At 38.5% G+C, this 20,997-nt stretch overlaps 1 protein-coding gene across 3 annotated transcripts in view; it reads left to right on the plus strand.

Annotated features, from left to right (window-relative positions):
- samd11 (sterile alpha motif domain containing 11) overlaps positions 1–20,997 on the plus strand; it is a 68,785-nt gene that overhangs the window by 18,343 nt on the left and 29,445 nt on the right. For all 3 annotated transcript variants that reach the window (XM_081386046.1, XM_081386047.1, XM_081386048.1), the window contains exons 3-4: positions 657–829; positions 12,756–12,865. In XM_081386046.1, coding sequence (XP_081242172.1) covers positions 657–829; positions 12,756–12,865 — 283 coding nt within the window. The remainder of the gene's footprint in view (positions 1–656; positions 830–12,755; positions 12,866–20,997) is intronic.

The following is a 20,997-nucleotide window of genomic DNA, read 5'->3' on the forward strand; positions in this document are numbered from 1 at the left end:
TGGTTTAGCTTAGTGGTTAGATAAATGACTCAAGGACCAAAAGGTTGCACAAGGAGTGATTCCTTGAACTATCACCATTGTGTAATTTATCCCAGATTGCTTTAGATAAAAATGTCAGCGATCGTTTTTGATGCCATCAATCCTGGATCCCTTAAATGTGATCCCCATTATTGATTTTTAATATTATATTCATAATATTATATTCAAATATATTATATTATATATTATATATTATAATTTAGGATTAAACATTAATAATTTGGTCCTTATTTATTTATTTATTTATTTATTTATTTATTTATTTATTTATTTATTTACTTTTGCTGATTCAAAAGCCCTGTGCTAAATGATAAAATAGAGTAGTGTATTTGCTGAGGTAAATTATGAATTCACATTGCTTTATGTCTATGTGTGCACCAAAAACTGTAGCTTTTTATGAATCAGTTTAACTGAAACTGATTCATAATGCAAATCCAAAAATAAAAAATGAATACAACAGTAATACATTCAAAATGTGATTTATCAGCCTAAAGAGAATTGGAAGTGTGACGGATCGGGAACATTAGCCATTTCTCTGTACTGCAGTTCGAGCCAGTAAAATCAGAGAAGGCTGTTCCCAGAGTCTCAGTCTGTCTGTCCCCTCTGTGCTCCTGCAGAACCGTGGGCGACTGGCAGAGAAACGCACCATCCCCTTGCCGCCAACACGGGTGCCCAAAAAGGAGCTGGCCTCCGTTTTCAGCAGTGACGACAGCGAGGGCAGCGAACGGGCCAGTGGAGATCATGCAGACATCAAACAGGAAGAGCTGCATTACACTATCATGAGAAAGAGGTGAGAATTTGTGTGTGTGTGTGTGTGTGTGTGTGAGAGCGTGGGTGGGCAAAAAGTAGAGTGCCAATCCCAGAGCCAGGGATTGATACATCAACCATGATCTGCCGGAAAGGGGTTAGACATATCAGACATCAGTATACCACCAAAGAGCTTTAAAGAACCCTTAGGTCTTTACCCTCATAGCCCCCTATTTTGACACACACATACCCTCTAACACACACAAATTCACTCATTTACTCTTTTGGCAGATACTACAGACACACAGGATGTGCCAACTCTAAATACCCATGCTTGGGAGCCTACAGGATACATGCACAGAAATAAACATGAGGTCTTCTCATGAACCATATGAAAAGTGATATTGTTGATGAGGTATTTGCAGTCATGTGGCAACTTTCTTAATGCCATAGAGCTCAAAATGGTTCGAGAGCTTTCACCCAATGCTTTTCCTGATGCGTGTTAAAGTTACATTTCTCACCTTTAATATTTCAGTATGTGCCCTAACCACATGCATAATTATATTTTGGTCATAGCACTTGCTAAAGAATGTGGGAAGCAAGAGAGCCCCAACAGCTAAAGGGCTGTTCAGATCAAGGACAAAAACTTTAACTATAAAGTTTTAACAATAGTTGTAATTCTATGAGAAGTGCAGTCTTCTCATAGTAACAACAGAGGAACAATATCATTGGAATCACTTTCAGAATATTTTTTTTATAGCTGATGAACAATAAAAACATTGACAGCCAATCAAAATCCATTCACCTTTAAAGAGCTACAGTAGTGCATTTAAAGGGGCAGATGACATAACTGCAACGCATGCTCATTGGTTTGGAGCCTAATATAGTTATTGCTATAGTAATCTTTATAGTTAGCGTTTCTGGTTTGAAATTACCATGCTGTGTACCACAGCATTTTATGTCAGGGTTATTGCGCATGTGCTATGGTAGGACCATGCAAGGATTTTTGGTTAGTACCTGAAAGTACTATTTAAATGTTGTAATGATCATTGAGTACCATGGTATATAAAAGTACCTGTACTTTTTTGTTTGTGATGCCATGCCATTTATGCTATAACAATCTGGCTAGAGCAGTTAAATATTGATAAGCTAGATAAATGTTTTGAAAGAAGCATAGAAAAGATTAAATCTAGTGAACTACCACTAGTGAGTTACTCCACTTACTCCAAACTTAAATATTGGGTCAAATTATCTTTTTTTAATTACACTAAGCATGTTTATTGATACTTTTTAGTGTTAAGTTTTTTTATTGAGGCCATTGCAATACATTCTGGGATTGTGGTCTCTGTGAAGTATTAATGTAATGGTGCTTTAGAATTTGGCCTAAATGAAGCAGCAGTTCATTTTTGGAACAGTCATAATTTCTGCTTTCCACAAAAAATAAAATTCATCCAGTGATGTGCTACAAGTTCCACATCTCCGTCTTCAATCAGTGCGAGGGAATTCAGTGTTCATTAAATCTTCATGAGCTGTGTTTGGCCTCCCTCCTCCTTGGCACACAAGCCTGAAGAAGCTTATGAGCCTGCGGTCAGTGCAGCAGTGAGCTAAGAGCAGTGGCTAAAGCGAACGTTTTTTCCGCCAGTGGTTTCGCTCTGCCTAAATGCATTACAGGTGATAACTAGCCAGCAGATGTCAGCCCTGGCAGGTGAGTCTGGGGAACCACATTTTTGTCAGACCATCTCTGCTTGTGAAAAGCCCGGCCTTGAGGTTCTGATCTATTATTAAGTTTCCTTTAATCACTAGAGCATGCCTTTCAAAGCTAGCTGTTGCTTTGAGACTGCAGGCTTTCTGGCTTTCGGGGGTCTTTAGGTGATTTTTCACTCATGTTTTTGAATAGAAGTGTCAGCAGCAGTTTCGATGGTGTTTGCAGTGAGATTTTGTGTTGGCGGTGTATGTTGCGCTATGCTGGATTTTTAAATCTCTAGGAAGCTTTAGTGCTTCTAATGAGAGGAGTAAGAGAAGACAATATTCCATTTTTCTCATTAGCCACTTGGCTCTTGCTAAAAATGTCTTGGTTAGCCCTAGCTCCTGTCAGGTTTTCTTAGAGCAACCGCCAATGCGTATAGCGATAATTTGACTTATTTAGTTGCCGTAATAGTTGTAGCTGTGCAGTTACATACTTTTTTTTGCTACAGTAAATGGCGAATGAATTCCAATGGTTGAGTCAGTTGAGTGTAAGAGGCTTGGGTTTATGCCCATTGGTGTTAAGCGGTACATTTGGGTCATTACACAGCACTGTTAGGATATCATTCTCAAGATAGCCTATACGAATGTATGAGGACGTGCCCTCTTCCAGCATAGGCAGGTCATAGCTGAATCAGTCCTTTTTGTTGAGCCCTACAAGCTAACACAGGATTCTAGCTAGCTGTCATATTCATTAAAAACATCATTGGCCAAAACTGAGTGATGTGAGGGTGCTTATACTGTGCTGTGCATTGAAAACAGCACGTGTTTAAGCGTAACTTGAATTTGATTTTGTTGTGGAATAAAGAAGGGCTTCGAGTTCTTACCTTGGAGCGGATCAGCCCTGAATGCCCAGGTACAAATATAAGCCCTCATCTGCAAGAGTTTCTTGGTCACTTCCTTCGCTCAACCCCGAGCCGCTGGCACCTAGCAGCCACTTACCCTGTGACATCGAGGACGGCACAGGAACCAGAACCGGCCAGCTAAACTCATTACAGTGATCTCCCCCAAACACTTCAGACGCCCGCGTGTGAAGATGCTAATGAATTTAAAGAACACTTATGACTAATATCTAGGGCTTTTACCCTGTTAAAGGCGGCGGACTGCAAGGAGCCACGTCTCTCCTCTGTTCCGGGGCCGCTCACCTCACCCCTACTTTACTCAGATGAGGATCTGACCGAAAGAGATAATGGGATGTTCAATCTATGAAATTCAATTTCCATTGATCTGGACTGGGTAAGTGAGTTGTGGAGGGGTCTTAACAAATTGGATTTAGTCAATGGATGGTGAAGGATGGGGAATTCTTTTTTGCGTTTGATCGTATTTACGCCTCATCATTTGCAGTTTATATTAGTGTTGTGGTAGTGTGCATAGCGTTTCTTCAGTCCAAATGTATCTGCTTATATATAGTGGAGTCCCAAACACAAGATATTTTTCTAATTTAATGCAATTTTTTCATTGCAAACTATATTATCATCTTTGAATTAAAAGTAGCATTTAATTTCAGAATGCATTCGTATTTGTTTTTCACTTTTGCTTTAATGACTGCAGCACTTTAACTGCATACACTCCACAAGTTTGTCAAACTTGATGATCATGTTCTCTAGCATGATTTGCGACGAACCTCTTGAGCTTCAATGGAAGAAGAACATCTCACCATCTGTACAAAGTAGTTCACATGATCAGTGTCACAAATTTATTTGGATTGGTGACGTATATTTTTTATTTTATGTCAATGTTTCTTTGTTTAAATTTTTTTAAATCCTAAAACTTTCTGTTTATTTCCAGGTTTAAATAAGATTTTCCCAGATTTTCTCTGTGGACTCAGACTTATGGACCCCACTGTACTTTAACATTCTGCGTTAAGGTATTTTAAACCAAAAATTGTGCAATTTCACATGAGGCTGACGAATATACATTTCTGCAATTGTGCGCAGTCAGTTTTCAAGGGATTTCCAGCCACTGCCGTGAGAAAAGCTGGTACACTTTGACACCTTAAAGAAGACTCCCTATATCTTTTAACCAGATTAATGTTAATGCCCAGCAGGTTTATAGGTGATTAGTCCTCATTCCTCCTGTATCCTGCAGGGATATAGACCTTTCTTTCTTCAAAAACAGCCTGCTTAGCCTGAAGTGTAGCGCCTTTGCTTGGTCTTTTATATTCCTTTATCTTAGTGATTTCGCATGTGGAGGTTGAGGGTCTTCGGGTCATGATGCACTAGAATATCTGTATAAATACTGTACTGAATAACAGAATAACAGGCTTGGTTTTATAATCTTTGAAATTTAAGTAAATCAACCGATAAAGACAAAGTCATGCATCGACTGGCATCCTATCTGAAAACGATCACTTTCGCGATATGCTTTAGCAATACAACTTGCAGGAATGAGATGTTTGTCATAGTATTAGTCTTCAAGGTCATGCCAATCATTTTCTGAAGCCTACCTGTGCACAGTCAGGTGTGTCAACACCAGGGCTTTGAGAAGTGCTGACTGCTTGTCTGGGTAATTACTGAGTAACCATCATGGATTATATAAGATAGTATACTTACTCAGAGGACAACCTGCTAAGAAAAGCCTCCAAAAAACATTGCCCATCCCATATGATCTATTGTAATATTTCTAATGTAATTATAAAGCCAATTTCTTCTCTTGTGTTCTACTACCTGGCATTTAACTGCTGATTTACTTTGGATACTCTCATGATTTTTGTTCATTTTTTTCTTATTTACAACCTATGGAAAAAAACTAAGTGCAGAAACATAAGTGGATTAGATGAAGGAGGGGAGGAGGAGGCAGGTTGATTCCAGAATGGTGGACCCTCCCCTTGAGCACGAGGGACAGGGAAAGGAAATAAATCAGACAACTGTTGCACCTGTCTGGATAGAAATTCTGTCTGTCCTCCCCTGGGTTTCTGCGGCCTCTTCAGAGAAGGGCCTGACCTGTCTGTGTTTAGCATTAGAAGCGTTTGTCCAGCAAGGCTTGCCGTCCTCTTCCCTGGTGGCTGTCTGGACCTGAATGTAAGCATTTGGCTATCCAGAAGTGGAAATCAGCTGGTCCAAACCTCAGGACTGAAGCCAACCCAAACCGCCGTCTTTAGCGCACTGTAACTGGCCAGGCTCTTAAAATGCTGGTATGTACAGTCAAGGGCATTTTCATCTGACGCTTAAACTGTTTTTTTATTTTTTTTAATTATAGCAATATTGTTGAGTGTCTCGACACTAGTGTTTTGGTATTTTTGGAAATTGTATTCTGTTGTACAGTACAACAGACAAAATTTCAGACCCACATGTTATACGTTTACAAGGAATGGCTAGTAGCCTGGTTGTGAATAATTTTCCTTTAAAGGTTTTTTTGCCCTGGCAAAGACATTCAGCTGATGATTAGGTTTTTTTTTTTGTTTTTTTTTAACAAAAGGGCTATTTTTTTGGTTGGTTGGTTTTAGTACGCTCACACAGGTTTAATAGAATCGTTCATATTCAGTCATTTGTGTGGTCCACCAGAGGAAATGATGGCTACTCAAAAGTTTACTTTAAATGATGTGACCATGTGCTCCATTCATTCATCTGTTTTGTTAAGGCATTTCTCTGTACAGTTCTGGAGCGTTGCACGACACACTGCTGGGAAGGGGACGTGATGCTGTAGGATTCCTGGAAAGAACCTTCTCTTAAGGCAATAATTAGTGGTTGGGTTCCAGTTCTGGAACTTTTAGAATGTCCAGGGCTCTTCCCAAGGAACAGTTGTAAGCTTAACGTTCTACAGTTTACTATTTACAGGAAAACTAGTGCTGTTTAAAACCCTGTTGTTAGAAATAGACAAATGTATCCCGCTACATACGGTACAACAACTGTTTTGTTGATTTATATCCGCAACCTCTAAATTCATAGGGCTGGAATTAAGGCCAAATCCAATTTTTTAGCACAAGAACATGCATCACAAAATGTGTCTCAGTGAATTTGTTTACACAACTTTTTACTTTTTTTAATCTATATTCATATTTCCTTAACTCATTGCTATCATTCAAGTAATCTTAGAATAATTTACAGAATTCACATAGACTCTTTTCCCTTAGACTTTGAATACTTTTGGCGTGAAATATATTTGGTGTCTTCATAAGAGTTTGGGTGAACCAAGCTTTTGTTTGCAGTTCCGCTAATTCTGCAAATGTTTTCAGTCATCCAGGTCATTGTAGGATATTAAAACCATAAAACTGCTTTGAATGTTACTGTAGACCTCTGTAGACTGTGTTATAAGATATTCAATATATTTACGTTCTTAGGAAATGATCACGCATCCCTACTCACTACGTTTCCCTTGCCTGTCAAGCGAGAGTAAGTAGTTAAAGCAGTGAAGATGTTTTAATCAGGTGTTGTTTTCCTGTTAGCATCTCCTTTGATTGGTTTTGCTTCAGCCACATCAGTTAATCAATGTCATTAATGTCACATCTACAGAGGGCAGCTAGCTGTCTTTAAAAAGACGTTGCACCCCATCTCAGAGCTCTTTTAGGCTTTTTCCATTGTTTACTTTTCAAATTATCCAACACTGCAATGTTCAATGTGGCGAAATAATGTTTCGTTCCACTTCTACTTTTCTGGGTTCCCGCATGCTTATCGACCTCCCATCAGCTTTTATAAGGCAGGAACAACAGGAAAGCTCAGGAGAACGCACTGCACTCTCATTTATTTATGTATCTGTTTCGATATTTATTTATTGCTCTCCTCGCTAGCTGAGGCCCGGCTGCTTGGTCTGAATGTGAGCAGAATAACAACAGATGTGTTTTTTTTTGTAGTAAAAAAAACAACAAAAAAACAGAGAGAAATATTGATTCCCTCCTTCCCCATTCTAGCATTGCATTTTTTTTAAACTGTACTGGTTTCACTGGACAAGGAATGACTGTTCAGAACAATTGTTTGGGAAAAGTAACCACAAAATTTAAAATTTTCAATTTTGTAGCATGTTCGGCTCCTTTTTTTCTCACAGCGCTAGTTCATAGTGCAAACTGTCTGTCACTTTCTGTGAAAGGAGGGATCCTCTCCACATGCCTTGCCACTTTCTGCTTGGCACTGCTTTGTGTGTGTGTGTGTCAGGGTGAGACTATCATCGCTGTGTTCAGTAACGGTGTAAGCCCTGGCGTCAGGATGCCCAGTCTGCCAACTCTCTGTGTGACCTCTATATCTGGCGCCAGCTCTCGTCTCCCGTGTCACTGCAGGGGCGCTTGCGCTGGCGCTATTTCCCTCCCTGACACTCCTGCTGCCATGAGGAACACCACGTCTGTCCAATGGCCTTCTGCGCTGCCTTAAACTCAAGTCAGTTCTTGAATACCTGCCATTCATCAGATGCCTTTCATCCAGATGTTGCCCCTGTCATATTTGAATACCCAGTCATTTGTGAACAAACCAAGCATTTTCTTAGAGGAACAGTTCACTCACAAATGAAAACTGTGTCATCATTTTCTCACCGTCATGTTGTTCCAAACCTGTATGACTTTGTTTCTTCCCTGGAACAATTTAAAGAATGCTTTTACTTTTCAATTGCAGTTACACTAGGACTAGAGCTTTCAAGCTTAAAGAAAACATTTAGTCCACTTGATATTTACTAAATGTCTGTAATCTGTATCACTGATTAGTGAGCAAATAATACTTTGGAGATGCATCTGTTCTATTAATCTGTTCAGTTCACAAAACTCCTTGAATGATTCATTCACTGATCCGGTTCTTGAATGAGTGATTCGGTTGTAGCGGGTCTTGAGCAAAGCTCACTGGAGGGGAAGATTATCAGTGAATAATTTTCATTTTTGAGTGAACTATTCCTTTAAACCCCTTGCACAGCTACCCAAAGCAGGACTTTATCCCTTTAGCAGCATTTGAATCTCAGTTCAGAGTTAAGCAAAGCTTTGTGCAGGTGTGCTGCTGGTTTTCTCCAAATTCAACCGCAAACCCTACTCCTAGGCCTAGTGCTCCTATATCAGACGCACGTCAAGAACAGATGGAAGTGCTTTCAGCTCTGCATGAGAGTGCTGTGGTGAGGAAATGTGTCTGCTACCAGCAACAACACAGTTGATGCAAAAAAACATATCTTTCTGGCATCGGAAAGATGTTTTGCTGTTTGTTGCGGTGTCACGGATTTTCATTTTGTTTTAAAGCACTGACTCTGAAACTGCATTGAATGCCTCTGATTTTTTTTGGCACCTTCCAAATATGGTATTTTACTCAAAAACCCTCTTCCATAACATTCGCTTTTCTCATGCACCAGCCACTGGGTGTGAGCAATCTTTCTGAAATTGTATATCATGGTAATGGTACATTTTAAAGTTTAGCTGGAAATTCAGCTAAATAAATGCTAGACATTAAAAAAACACATACAATAGTAATTTTGAATGTAAAAGTATTTAATGAATTTAATACTTTACAAAATAAAAGTAATGCATATTTAAAATATGATTAGAAGAGTATCACTGTACATTAGTTCAATTCTATGTTAATGCTTATTAAGTTAAGTCACAACATTGCTTGGCAACCATAAACAACATTGCGTGGCTTTTATGTCAAAACATACTTTAAATTGTGTCACAGACATATTGCGGTGTAACAGTATAGTATATTTTCTACTGGTTGACTGTAGCCGACCAGCCGACCTTTTTTTTTTTTTTTTTTACATAACTGCTAAATCGGTCACAACATTCAGATTTGTCAACATTTTTTGCAGAACTATAGTTTGCTTATGTTCAGTAGATCCTTTTATAGTTGTTGCATATACTGTACATGGATTACATATTATTAAAATATACTATATTATTAAAATGTACTTTTTGTCCTAGTTTACAATCTTTTCATGTAGGTTTTACGGTCTCACAATTCTTTGTTATTTTTAAGCCTTTTTAACTAAGTAGAGTCATCAGGCCCCATTTGCTGCAGTTTTTTATTTTAAATCGTCTTGCCCAGTGCGTCCTCTCACAGTGGGTCATATCTGGGTCAAAGTGTCTGTGCGGTTGACGGGAAAGGTATTGACCAGTTTAGGTGGAGATTATGCTGATCGTCTTCACTGCGCGATAAGCCGCAGCTCATGTCCTAAGCGGAGTTGTCAGGTCCGCCCTGTGCTCCCCTGTGTGGTATCGCTGACTCAGGCGGCCGGGTTTTAGATCCAGCCCTGACGCAGATTATGACCTTGGCCGACAGTCGTGGGAGGCCTCATTAGCGGCACACACCGGGACAGCCCAGAAAAAGTGCGCTAATTAACCTGCTAACAATGTCCTTGCTTAGTGAGCTCACTGCAGAGCCTCCGTCCGAGGATAATAGCCTTCCTTAGCTGCCAGAGCAGGAGCTGGAAGATGGAGCTGTTGTTTGGACTGATGCCCTGTTAAGGGGATGGATGGGGGAACTTGGATGACCTATAGAGAACGGCAGAGTTGTTTCCTAGATAAAGGTTAAATGGATGTTTGCGCTACACAGAGTAGCATAGTTTCACGCAAGCTTTTAATATTTTATCGCTGTTGCCAAATTAGAATAGACAAACATGAAATTTTGAATAATATTTAAATCTAAACGCTATTTAAAAAGTGTTGTACTAGAGTTTAAGTCGTTTGGGTGTTTTCTATGGTGTAACTTATATAGATGTAGCATATTGTGTGAAATCACTTTGTAGGGAATTTGTTTCTTGTATCAATTTATTTCAGTCTCATGTATCTTTTTATTAATCTGGGAGTTTGCCAGCCTCAAATGAAATATGATTTTTTGGATCATAGATTTTTATTCTTGTAAATGTACAAGAGTGATTGTGCTTTTGCTGTATTGTGTACTGTAAGCTTTATATTTATGTATAATATGTATATAATTATATATATATATATATAGTATTTAATAGTATTAATAGTATTTGAATAGTATTTTATTGAAATTGTATTTTTAAATGACAGTATTTCTATATTAGAAAAAAAGGTTAATATTTATTTATATAATAATATTTTGTTCCACTTCTATATGTATATATGTATGTATTGTTTTAAATTAAATAGTATTTTTTAATTTAAGAATTATTCATTTTATGTTTAATATTTTTATGTATGTATTATTTGTAATAATTATTTGTCCAACATGATTTTTTAAATAATTTTTTATAATTTGCATTTAACAATGCTTATTTAACTCATGACATTACAATATTGTCAGAACGTAAGATAAAATCCTAATTTGTCCAGCAATATATAGCTCAGTGAATGCTGTCATTATGTATAAGTATTGTGTATCTGATCTTGTGTCGTACAGTTGACCAATGGCATTTCTGTCAGCCTTTTGGGTTCTCGGAATGACAAGTGAATTTGCAGCCCAGTTCGGTCATGGAGAATAAATTCCTGTACGTGCTGTGTTGTTTGTAGCTGAACTGAAAGCGTGGCAGGCTGACATTACTGAAGCCCAGCCTGTAATCTACGGACTGTAAAACTAGCATTTGGACTGCCACACACAGCAGGGCTATGCTCATGCTCAAGCATTTGGACTGCCCTGTGACAGCCCGTAAAAATGTCCCTCAGAACTCTGTTGATATTAGTGCGCCCCACAGACTGCCAGGCACTGTGAGATATGCATCTGATATTTGCTAAATTCTAATCGGGTATTTGAAATCATTATGCGTTATAATGCGATCACAGCTGTAATCAGATTGCATTAAAATACCTCAGTGACACACTTCTTCTATCACTCTCTATAGAGACAACATGGCCCAAGCAGGTCTAAAAAGGGTTAATGAAGGATGAGTGAGGAAAGGATGAGAGTGGGAAGGAGGGAGGAAGGGAGGTTGAAGGAATGGCTTTGTCCAGTCCTAATCTGTAAGTTCAGTCAGTTGGCCTTGAAGAGACGACCCGAGAGAGGAAGACAAGTGTGCGGCGTGGACGCCGGTACTGGCCTGAGATCAGTTTATCAGTCTGCGAAGAGCTTTTTTCATGTTTAATGTGTGTGTACATGATTCATGTGTAGAAACATTATTATAAAAGACAATAAAATGTAGCATTGTAAAAAAAAGAAAGAAAAAAAGTATATTTAAAGGGTGAATATGACTCATGAATAAACAATTATATAATATAATAAAATATTATTTTAAAATAAAATATAGTTTTTTTTCCGAATTTACCTCATATTTTCCATTCACATTGTTTTAATATGTTCCTCTGACCTGATTAAAACCCATTTAACAGATATTGTTTTTAAATATTAGTTAAATATTAGTAAGATGATATCATTGATTCTTTTTGGGGTCAATTTTATTCTGGCATAAACTTTGAAATATATAATAAAACCATTCCACATAGCATATATGACCTCATATGGTGTGTATAACAAATCAGATAATATTTTTCATAGAGAAAGTCTGGGGTCTCTCAATCTAAGCATTCATCAAGTTTCTTCACCTGTCCAAAACAGCTGACAAGATCAGTTCTCTGGTTGCAGTCAAACAATACAAGGCTGCGTATAAGGCCTTTTGACACCGGGGCATAAATACTTTCTTAAATATCTCCAGAATATCTCCATACTGTACAGATTTTATTATCCATTGTAATTTCTAAATCCACACGTACATATTGAATGCTAAAACCAGCCCCTTTTATTTGCCACTTATCGGGTTCCTTTATGAAATGGCAGATCTCTAGAGATTACACTGATCCCCCGCGCCTCCAGAGACCCAAACGATTTCAGCAGAGCGATCATAAAAAGCATAATCACCTGGTTTTAAGCTCATAAACTGCTTATGAGTTGAATGTGTTGATTAGAACATCTTAAGGTTGAAGATGAGTCTGGATGAAACTCAAAATTGCTTGACACAGGAATCTGTCAGCGCTCATTATACGCTTAAAATCCAAAAGACAATGAATGCAGAAGCGAAGCAAAAGAGCCAAAGGCAGAGAGCGTTTCAGCTTCAAGGGACCAGACCGGAGTGCAGCAGGTCGGCCGTGTTTGATTCAGTCGAGGTTGTTTGTGGTGGATTTACATTTGGTTTACTGTTTACTTTATGCTGTTGTATCATTCTTCTTGTGTTCAATTGGTAAAGTTGATCATTCCAGTTTCATAAAAAGATTTTTCAAAGATTTATTTTTTAGTACTAATATGCTAAATGTGTGAGTGTGCTGTTTCTGTGCATTATGAGCCTGAGATTAGGAATCTCTAGAGATATTTACCCTCCCTCTAACTTCTTGTTATCTCTCTCCTTTTCTTTCTCCTTCCCCCTCTTTACTTTTTCAGTCGTGACAGTGACCTCTCAACGATCATCTCCAACCTGCACCACACCCGACAGCACGGCATGCCCGAGGGCCAGCCCTGCTCCGACCTCAGCCTCGCCTCCGCACACTCAGGTAGGACACGCCTAGAGACAGCACACCTGAGACACACTTACACATAATCGGAGATTAATGTTCTGGGATGTTATTATCCATGTGTTTATGGCCCTTATGAAGTGAATACATACTTATGGGGCAAAAGCAGATCCATTGACATTAGTAGGAAGTGGTCTGGATGAAAGCAGTTGAAAAATGCTTTTATGATTATGATACACACTCAAATCTGTGAAATGTGCAGTATCTGACCTATAGTCTTGGATAATTGTAATTGTTTCTATGGCTCTCTCTGTCTAAATTATTCTGTTTTATTGCAGTTTTTTTTTTTACAGAGTTTATCCTTTGATTGATGTAGAACAATTACACTGACTGCGTGTTAGTATTTTAATTCGGTTTAATTTGCATGATTGAGGGCTGTAAGCTCATTACTCGCTCCATTGTGACCATCTTCATTCCATTACTTAATGCTCTTGTCTTCGCCTCTCTTAGCACACAACTTAAACCACCGTTAAAACTACTCTCAGTAAATAGCTTTATTTGCCATTAATCTCGGACCAAACAGAAGGACTACCGGACATACTTTGTGTTAATCTCATTGGTCATCTGAACCCCATGTGGTCACTCTAGGGTTAAGTCATTTTGATCAGTCTGGTTTTTGAGTTATGGTTTAATGTATTGTTTGAAGATTTATGTTGCATTTTAATTTATTTTTTTTTTTTTTTTTTTACTATTTGAATGTAATTTATTTTAATAACAATAACTTAATGTATTTTCTACATTTTATTTAATTATATTTTATATTTTTAGTTTTAATTACAGTTTATATTACAAGTCTGAACCACATGGTCACCCATGGGCTAAGTAATTTTGACCTATCTTGTTTTACAGTTATGGTTATAACTGTAAAACAATATATATATATATATATACACACATTTATTTGCAATATTTTTTAAATGTTTTTTAATCAATTATCTAAATTTTTATATTTATTTATTTATCATGTTATTTATTGTATTAAATATTTAAATAATACTTATTTCATAACAAGTCTGCAAATGACTATTACCAACGAAAAGTGTTTACAGTTATACAGCTTAGAAATATTCTAATTGCACTAAAAAGTTTTATTTATTTATAGAAATTGTTATTGAAATAAATTGTATTTCTTTAGGTTGTTGTTAATACTGCAGAGTTGAGTCATACTATGGAGGATCCTATTATTGGTTTGTGGACAAATGGCCATATGTGAATATATGTGGCTAAATCCTATTACAGAGGCATTGGCCCAGCATAAAACAGTCCCAGTCCTGATATAATAGCTCCGAAGGTGGATCAAATCACCTTTACTGGACTGAAGGTTTATACTAGTCCAGAGATCTAAGGGTTGGGCTAAAAACAAGACTAGTATAATCTCCCATAACTTCAATGGAAGATGCTCAATTAATCTTAATCTTAATTGAAGAAGACACAAAGTAATAAGAGAGGAAGCCACCTGCAGTGTGGCTGATGACCAAAATCTGTCAGTTTGAGCATTTAAAAGAGGTTTAACGGGTTTAAGCAGCTAGACTCATGTCTGTAAACAAGTCCAATCCGATCACCCAGCGCATCTAATTCTGTCTGCCAGTGAAATTAGAGAGCCTCCGTCTCTGGGCCAGGTTAAGGGTCGAACGGATAGAACAGACCCATTTGGACATGCGTTTTTCTTTTTGCATGATCAGAATGATGCACATTTATCAAATTTTGCATTTCACCACATGATTTTGCAAAATAAAGCATGTTGGTTGTACCAGTATGTTAAAGATTGGCCTTAAATAAGCTTAAATCATCGCAGACGTAAGTGTCCGTTTTTCCATGTTCAGCTGTGAGACTCCAGCAGCTTTCTTTTCTCCGTCACACAGTCTCTTTTACTTCCTTTCAAGTCTGACTTCTTCTGTGGGTATGTGGTTGAGCGAGAGAGAGAAGAAAAGGTTGGAAAAGAGCAGAACAAATGAATGAGCAGAGCGTCGTATGGTATCAAGGGAGGGTGGACTGCAGTGTGGAGTCGCGAGACAGGCGGAGGAAGAGGAAGCCGACTGCCGCGTTGGGGTTGCTTTGCACCGGAGAGGCCCGTTAATTAAATCTGAGGGACAGACATGAGAGCTGACCCAGGCGTCAGCCGCAGCCAGTCAGCGACGGAGGAGAGGCGGCTCCTGCTCCCCCACCCTCACCCCCTCCGTCCGGCCGGCCGGCCTGCTGGCCCCAGCGAGGGATGGGGGGAGGGCAGGGCGCCGGCAGCTCGTCTGGCTCTCTGTGTAGACTCCTAAACGTGGCTTTGCGGTCAGACCAGAGACTCTTAATAGGCGTATAAGGTGTTTTTGCTTTTTTTCCCCTCCCTCTCTGCCGCTCTCATGCTTTCCTAAAGGCAGACAAGAGCGTCTGCGGGAGTCTGTTGTGTATCTGGACCAGTGCGTAGACGTAGATTCCCTGAATTTGTATGTTATAATCTTAATCTTCTCTCTGAAGACGCAGCATTTGCATGTTTATACCGCAATTGAAGTGTCCAGTCACTGATGTTTATCTTTTTTCCTCCTACAAATCTAGTCTACTTATCCTGTGCATGAACATTATTGCACCGAAGTGTGGGCCTTAACCGACTTATTTACTGTAAATCACTTGGGATATAACAGTCTAACAAATACAAAAAATACACACGTATATTATGTAAAAATATGAAATAAAAATTACTTTAGTATTACGCTGATTTCTGATATCCTGATTTGGTGTTCAAGAAACATTTATTATTATTATCAATGTTGAAAACAATCAGTGTCTGTTTTTGCTGCTTAATATTTTTGTGGAAACCATGATATTCTACCATTCAAAAGTTTGGGGGGCAAGTTTTTTTTTATTTTTTTTTTTATACTTGATAAACTCTAATGCTATTCTTTTGAACTTTCTATTCATCAAAGTATCCTTCAAAAATATAAATCCCGGTTCCCACAGGAATTTTAAGCAGCACAACTGTTTTCAACATTGATGATACAAAGAAATGTTTCTTTATCACCAAATCAGCATTTTAGTGATTTAATGATTTCTGAAGGATCATGTTACTGAAGATTGGAGTAATGATGCTGAAAGTTCAGCTTTGACATCACAGGAAGAAATTCGGCTTCATTTTACAATATATTAAAATAGAAAACAGTTATTTTAAATTTTAATAATATTTCTCAATAGTATGTGTGTGTGCTTATATATATTTATTTAATATAAAATATTGAATAAAACATATACAAATATAATATAAAATTATATTATATTTATTTTTCTAAATAAAATATAATAAAACAAAATATAGCAAAATATGTTTTAAATAACTATACATTTTAATTGGAATTATATGTGTGAAAAAACAGCTTTACATTATGTTCCACTTGAGTTAAAAAAAGTATATTTCAAATAGTAAAGCAAATTTAATGAAACTTGAAAGTTCCAGCTCAAAATTTTGATTGGATGAGCTACATTAGAAGCCGTGGTAATGTGCTGAATCAATTTAACATCAATTGCGAAAAGTCACATGTAGAGTGAAAGTTCTAGAGTCTAATAATCCCTTAAATAACTTTATCTAGACTTGTTTTGAATACAATCAACTCAGAATTTTCATATTTTTCCATGATTTTTCATCTCTCTTATTCTGTAAAGCAGTCTGGCCTAGTAATGCTACCGGTGCTGGCATAATTATACTTTTTTTTTTTTTTTTACCTTTTATATCTCTGTTGATTTTCTGCCTGTTCTCTAGCTGCCTTTTCTGCATCTTCCTGCATTTTCCTCAACCACCTTTTGTCTCCCCGTCTTTATTTTTCCCTCAATTGCTGCATTTTTTTTTGCCCTGTTCTGTTGTTTCCTCGTTCTCTTTCCCATGATTTTGATCTCTCTCTTTTTTCTTTGCTCGTTTCCCTCCCTCATTTTCTGTCTCTCTCTCTTTCTGTCTGTCTCTCCCCTAAGGCTCTCAGTGGGGGAGCAGCAGTAGAGGAGGACGGTTCTGAATCCTCTGGGCTGGCGGAAGCGCCGTGCTGCTCCCCCCCCCCCCATAGCCAATCAATGCCATCCTTTCAGTTCTGGCCGAGCCCCGCAAACAGGGGGATCAATAAGTTATTAGCACCATTCTGTCAGCTGTAATGTGGAGATTGATTGGAGGTTGGGGCTCCGCCGCGCCGCCCGCCACTTCCCCTGCCTGATAAAGATGACAGATTAAGGGAATAAGAAAAGGGAATTAAGGAGTGTGGCCTGTCCAACTTGTCAGTAGCTGGAGAGAGACGGAAGGAGCAATGGGTGAAGGAGGAGAAAACCAAGAGCCTCCCTCTCTCCCTCTCATTTAGTCGTTTTGCTATTTCTCCATTCATCTAGCCTTCTCTTTTCTCCTCTCCTCCCTTTATTAAAGTTCTGCCGTTGTTTTGGCCCAGCTCTGCACCGCTCTGGCTGGAGTTTAAAGGAATTAGCAGCAGTGCTGGCGACAGGAGCCGTTCCGTGAGTTGGGAAACATGGCTGAAGCACGAGGCAGCTCCGAGCCTCACTGTTTGGTGTTAAATGTGAGCATCACAGCTTTAAGAGGCAACATTTAATTGGTATTAAAGGCTTTCCGCCTTAAAATCTCTGACCCTGAGGCAGACAGGCGCTGCTGAAACCCTGCCTCTCCCTTGAGCGCACTGAAAAACAGAGAGAGCGCAGTATTCTTGCTGCTGCTGTGGATTTTTGAAGCTCTTTGAATCTTTTTTTTTTTTTGCATTTATTTTTCGAATGAGCACTTAATTTCAGAGTAGAGAAGTATATCAAGTGTGAATAGCATATTTTTACTAAAAAAGTTAGAATAAAAAGACTAAAGTTTAATTTGGAAATCTGTGTACTAGCATACTATTACTCTTTCTGCCTTATGAGTAGTATGCCAATTTGTTATTCCAAATTCAGCTTAAAGCTATGTGTGGAAAAGCAACAGAAAATGCAGTGCTTTCAACTTGACCCTCTGTTTCGAGTGAAACATTTTACCCAAAATTGTGTCAAAAATGCAAAATTACCTACAGTATTATTACTCTGACTATTGCTGGATTAGATGCACAACCTACTCAAGTCATATGACAAAAGGGAAGCAAAAATATTTTAAATGTAACATTTTTAATATGCATACTATATTTTATGTCATGCAGTGTAGACAGCTACTATAAAATACTATAAAGTAATCAGTAGTATTCCGAATGAAGTATATACTCTGCACTATGCACTGAGTATGCTAGTATAAAGTATATACTAGCACTAACTATGCTAGTAGCTGAAGAGATAAATATAAACTAGCTTCTTCATAAACTGCCAAAAAAAGAAAAAAAAGAAGCTATGAGTGAGTTAGTGTCGCTTCCCGCCTCCAGTTCCTCCTTGCAGAATAACGGCTTCCTCCTCATGGTCCCGAACTCTCTTCTTTGGTTGAGCTCCTTACTTCAGCTAGAGACCAGAGTGCTAAGAGCGGTCCAGAGCCAGGTTTCCTCTCCGCCTGAGACGACGTCATGGGCACACTGCCCTGCTCAAACTTTTCCCCTCTCACTTACGAAAGCATTTCTACTGCAAATCACTGTGTCCCGCACTGTCAAATCACATCATGAAGTTTAAAGGTTTTAAAAGTTGTGTTTAATCACTTGGGGAGGTTTGATTCGGAGGACAGAGTGCTGTGTGAGTTTGAGCTGTAGGTCTGAGTGACAGTTCAGGACTGTTGATTGAGAGATGGAGATGGAGGTTAAGATGGAGAGGAACTGGACTCAGCCCAGGGCTTTGGGAGTCTTGGCAGGCAGGAGGTTGCCTGATAAGACACGATGGACCTTGGAGAACAGGCTGGGTTGGAGATAGCAGCACTAGGGTGGCTGAGCCCTGTGGGAAAGACACCGCTAAGAGATTAGGGTCAAAGAGAGACATACAGGGAGGAAGAGAGAGCAGATCAACATAGCTGGTACAGAAACCAGAGGGTCCTGTGGTTTGTATTAAGTGTTTCCCAACCATTTTTGTCTGGGTACCTTCACAACTCCTTTTGTAAGTACTCTTTTATCTACACCAAATCAGAAATGTGCTCCTTTTAACCAATATTATATCATAAACATATTTTACTGAAGTTTTTGCATATTGCTTTTGAGCTCTTTTGGCTCAAAAGCCAAAGAGACAGGAGCAGCCAATTGCTATAGTCTTACACTTATGCAGTGATCGTATCAGTTCTACGTGAAGATAGAGAGCGGAAAATAATTGAATACGCCAAGGGAGATTCTTCACCTCAAAGGCCGACTAAGGGAGAAGTGGAGTGAGAGACAGACGGAGGGAGTGTTGTTGTTGTCTTTGGGCGGAGGTTAGGAAAGGATATGGGGGCCCATTAGAGAGGCCCCTTTTTCTCTTTGGAGTGGGATAGACAGCCTTCCCCCCTGATGAGAAGACATCAAACAGCGTCATTAGTAAAGCTCGCTCCCCACAAAGAATCCCAGACCGAGCTCTGCCACTCCAAAAGCCCTTTCAAGCGCAGGCTTGCTTTTCTTTCCCGCTCTGTGTCTCTCTCCAGTACTCTTATCTGAGAGAGGGATGAACAGTACGCTTGGTGTCGAGAGGCAGGGGTGTGAGAGAGTAGTTTGTACTTTTGTGTCGGACATATACTGAGGTGCAGCCTCTCTCGGTTTTGTTGCCATGTAAGAATCTCCCCCTTCACTCTTCTTTGATGTGTAGGGCTTTATTCATGGATTACATGTAAGGGTCATCTGTAATAGTGGCTTCCTTTAAAGACCCCGTGAAATAAAAATGAGAGTGTTGTGGGTTTTTAGTTTATATCTGTTAGCTATGAGGCTAATGCTACTACACTCCTTAACCAGGGCTGCCAACTCTCACGCATTGAGCGTGAGACTCACGCAATTGACACTTTTCACACGCTCTCACGCCACACATCCATTTTCTCACGCACAGAAAAATTGCGGAGCAAAGAGGTAACCTACTTTTAATATTAAACAAATTCTCAGTTCTTAGATTTCGTCAATTTTATTACGAAATTCAGACAAAAATACATTTTGGCGCTTGTAAATGTGACAAGATCATCTGTTACTTTTTTATTTAAAGATGCAGTACAACTTACCGAAAGTATACATAATATCGACCAATTAGTGTTTTTCAACCACGGAAAGAGGTCAATATAACAGCAGGAGAACAATTATGTCACATAACATTACATTTACCACAGGAAAGCCATTTAATGACCATAGCATGTTAACTGAATAGAAAAAAATAGCTAGAGAGGAGATTTTGCTGAGCACTATATTACATATTTATTATATTTTTACTTATGTCATTAAATAATTGTTATTATAACAAAAACTGCATTATATTTAATTTAATTTGTTATTTGTAACCTTTAATAGTACCAGCAGATTGGGCCCTCTATGTTTACAGCATTAGGTGAGATTATTTTTTTAAATAAAATTTAAAATAAACATGTATCCAAATTAGTCAATATTGAATCAAAATCGGAATCAAATCACAAGAATGGAATTGAGATCTTGAAATTTTTGTCAAGCAATAATAAAAACTGTATCCTACCAGTCATTGTACAATGTAAACATTGTAACATGTTGTCACTAAACTTCATAAAATTCTATTTAGTTACCAAATGTTTTGACAATCACAATTACATACACCCCCCAAAAAAATCTCACTCCAAGCTAAACTCAAAAGTTGGCAGCCCTGCCTTAACTTTAACAAAATATTTCCACATTTAAAATTTACAGACTTTCTCCTCCAGGAAAATGGAGTGAAGGTATTGTTGACATCATCCTGCACTATGCAGATTTTTCTCCAATCAAAGAATAGAATGAAAATGTTCCACACCTAATAGAGTGCAACAGTGTCTGTCCACTTTTTTAGCTTTGGTTCCAGAAGTCCCCCCCCCCCCCATTTTTAAAAAGTCTTCTTGTGTTTTAAGCCATGAACCAAACCAACCAGCTACAAGCTAAATCACAACATTACAAACTTTGATTTGATCATATAGAAACAACATATTGTAGTTTTTTGAGAGATTCTTCACCTCAAAGCGCGACAAATATTTAAGGTGTTTGAGAGCGTAGGGAGACTCTATTGGCGCTTTTCCACTGCATGGTACGGCTCGG

The sequence above is a fragment of the Scardinius erythrophthalmus genome, assembly GCF_964197995.2.
Source record: "Scardinius erythrophthalmus genome assembly, chromosome: 15".
Classification (NCBI taxonomy): Eukaryota; Metazoa; Chordata; class Actinopteri; order Cypriniformes; family Leuciscidae; genus Scardinius; species Scardinius erythrophthalmus.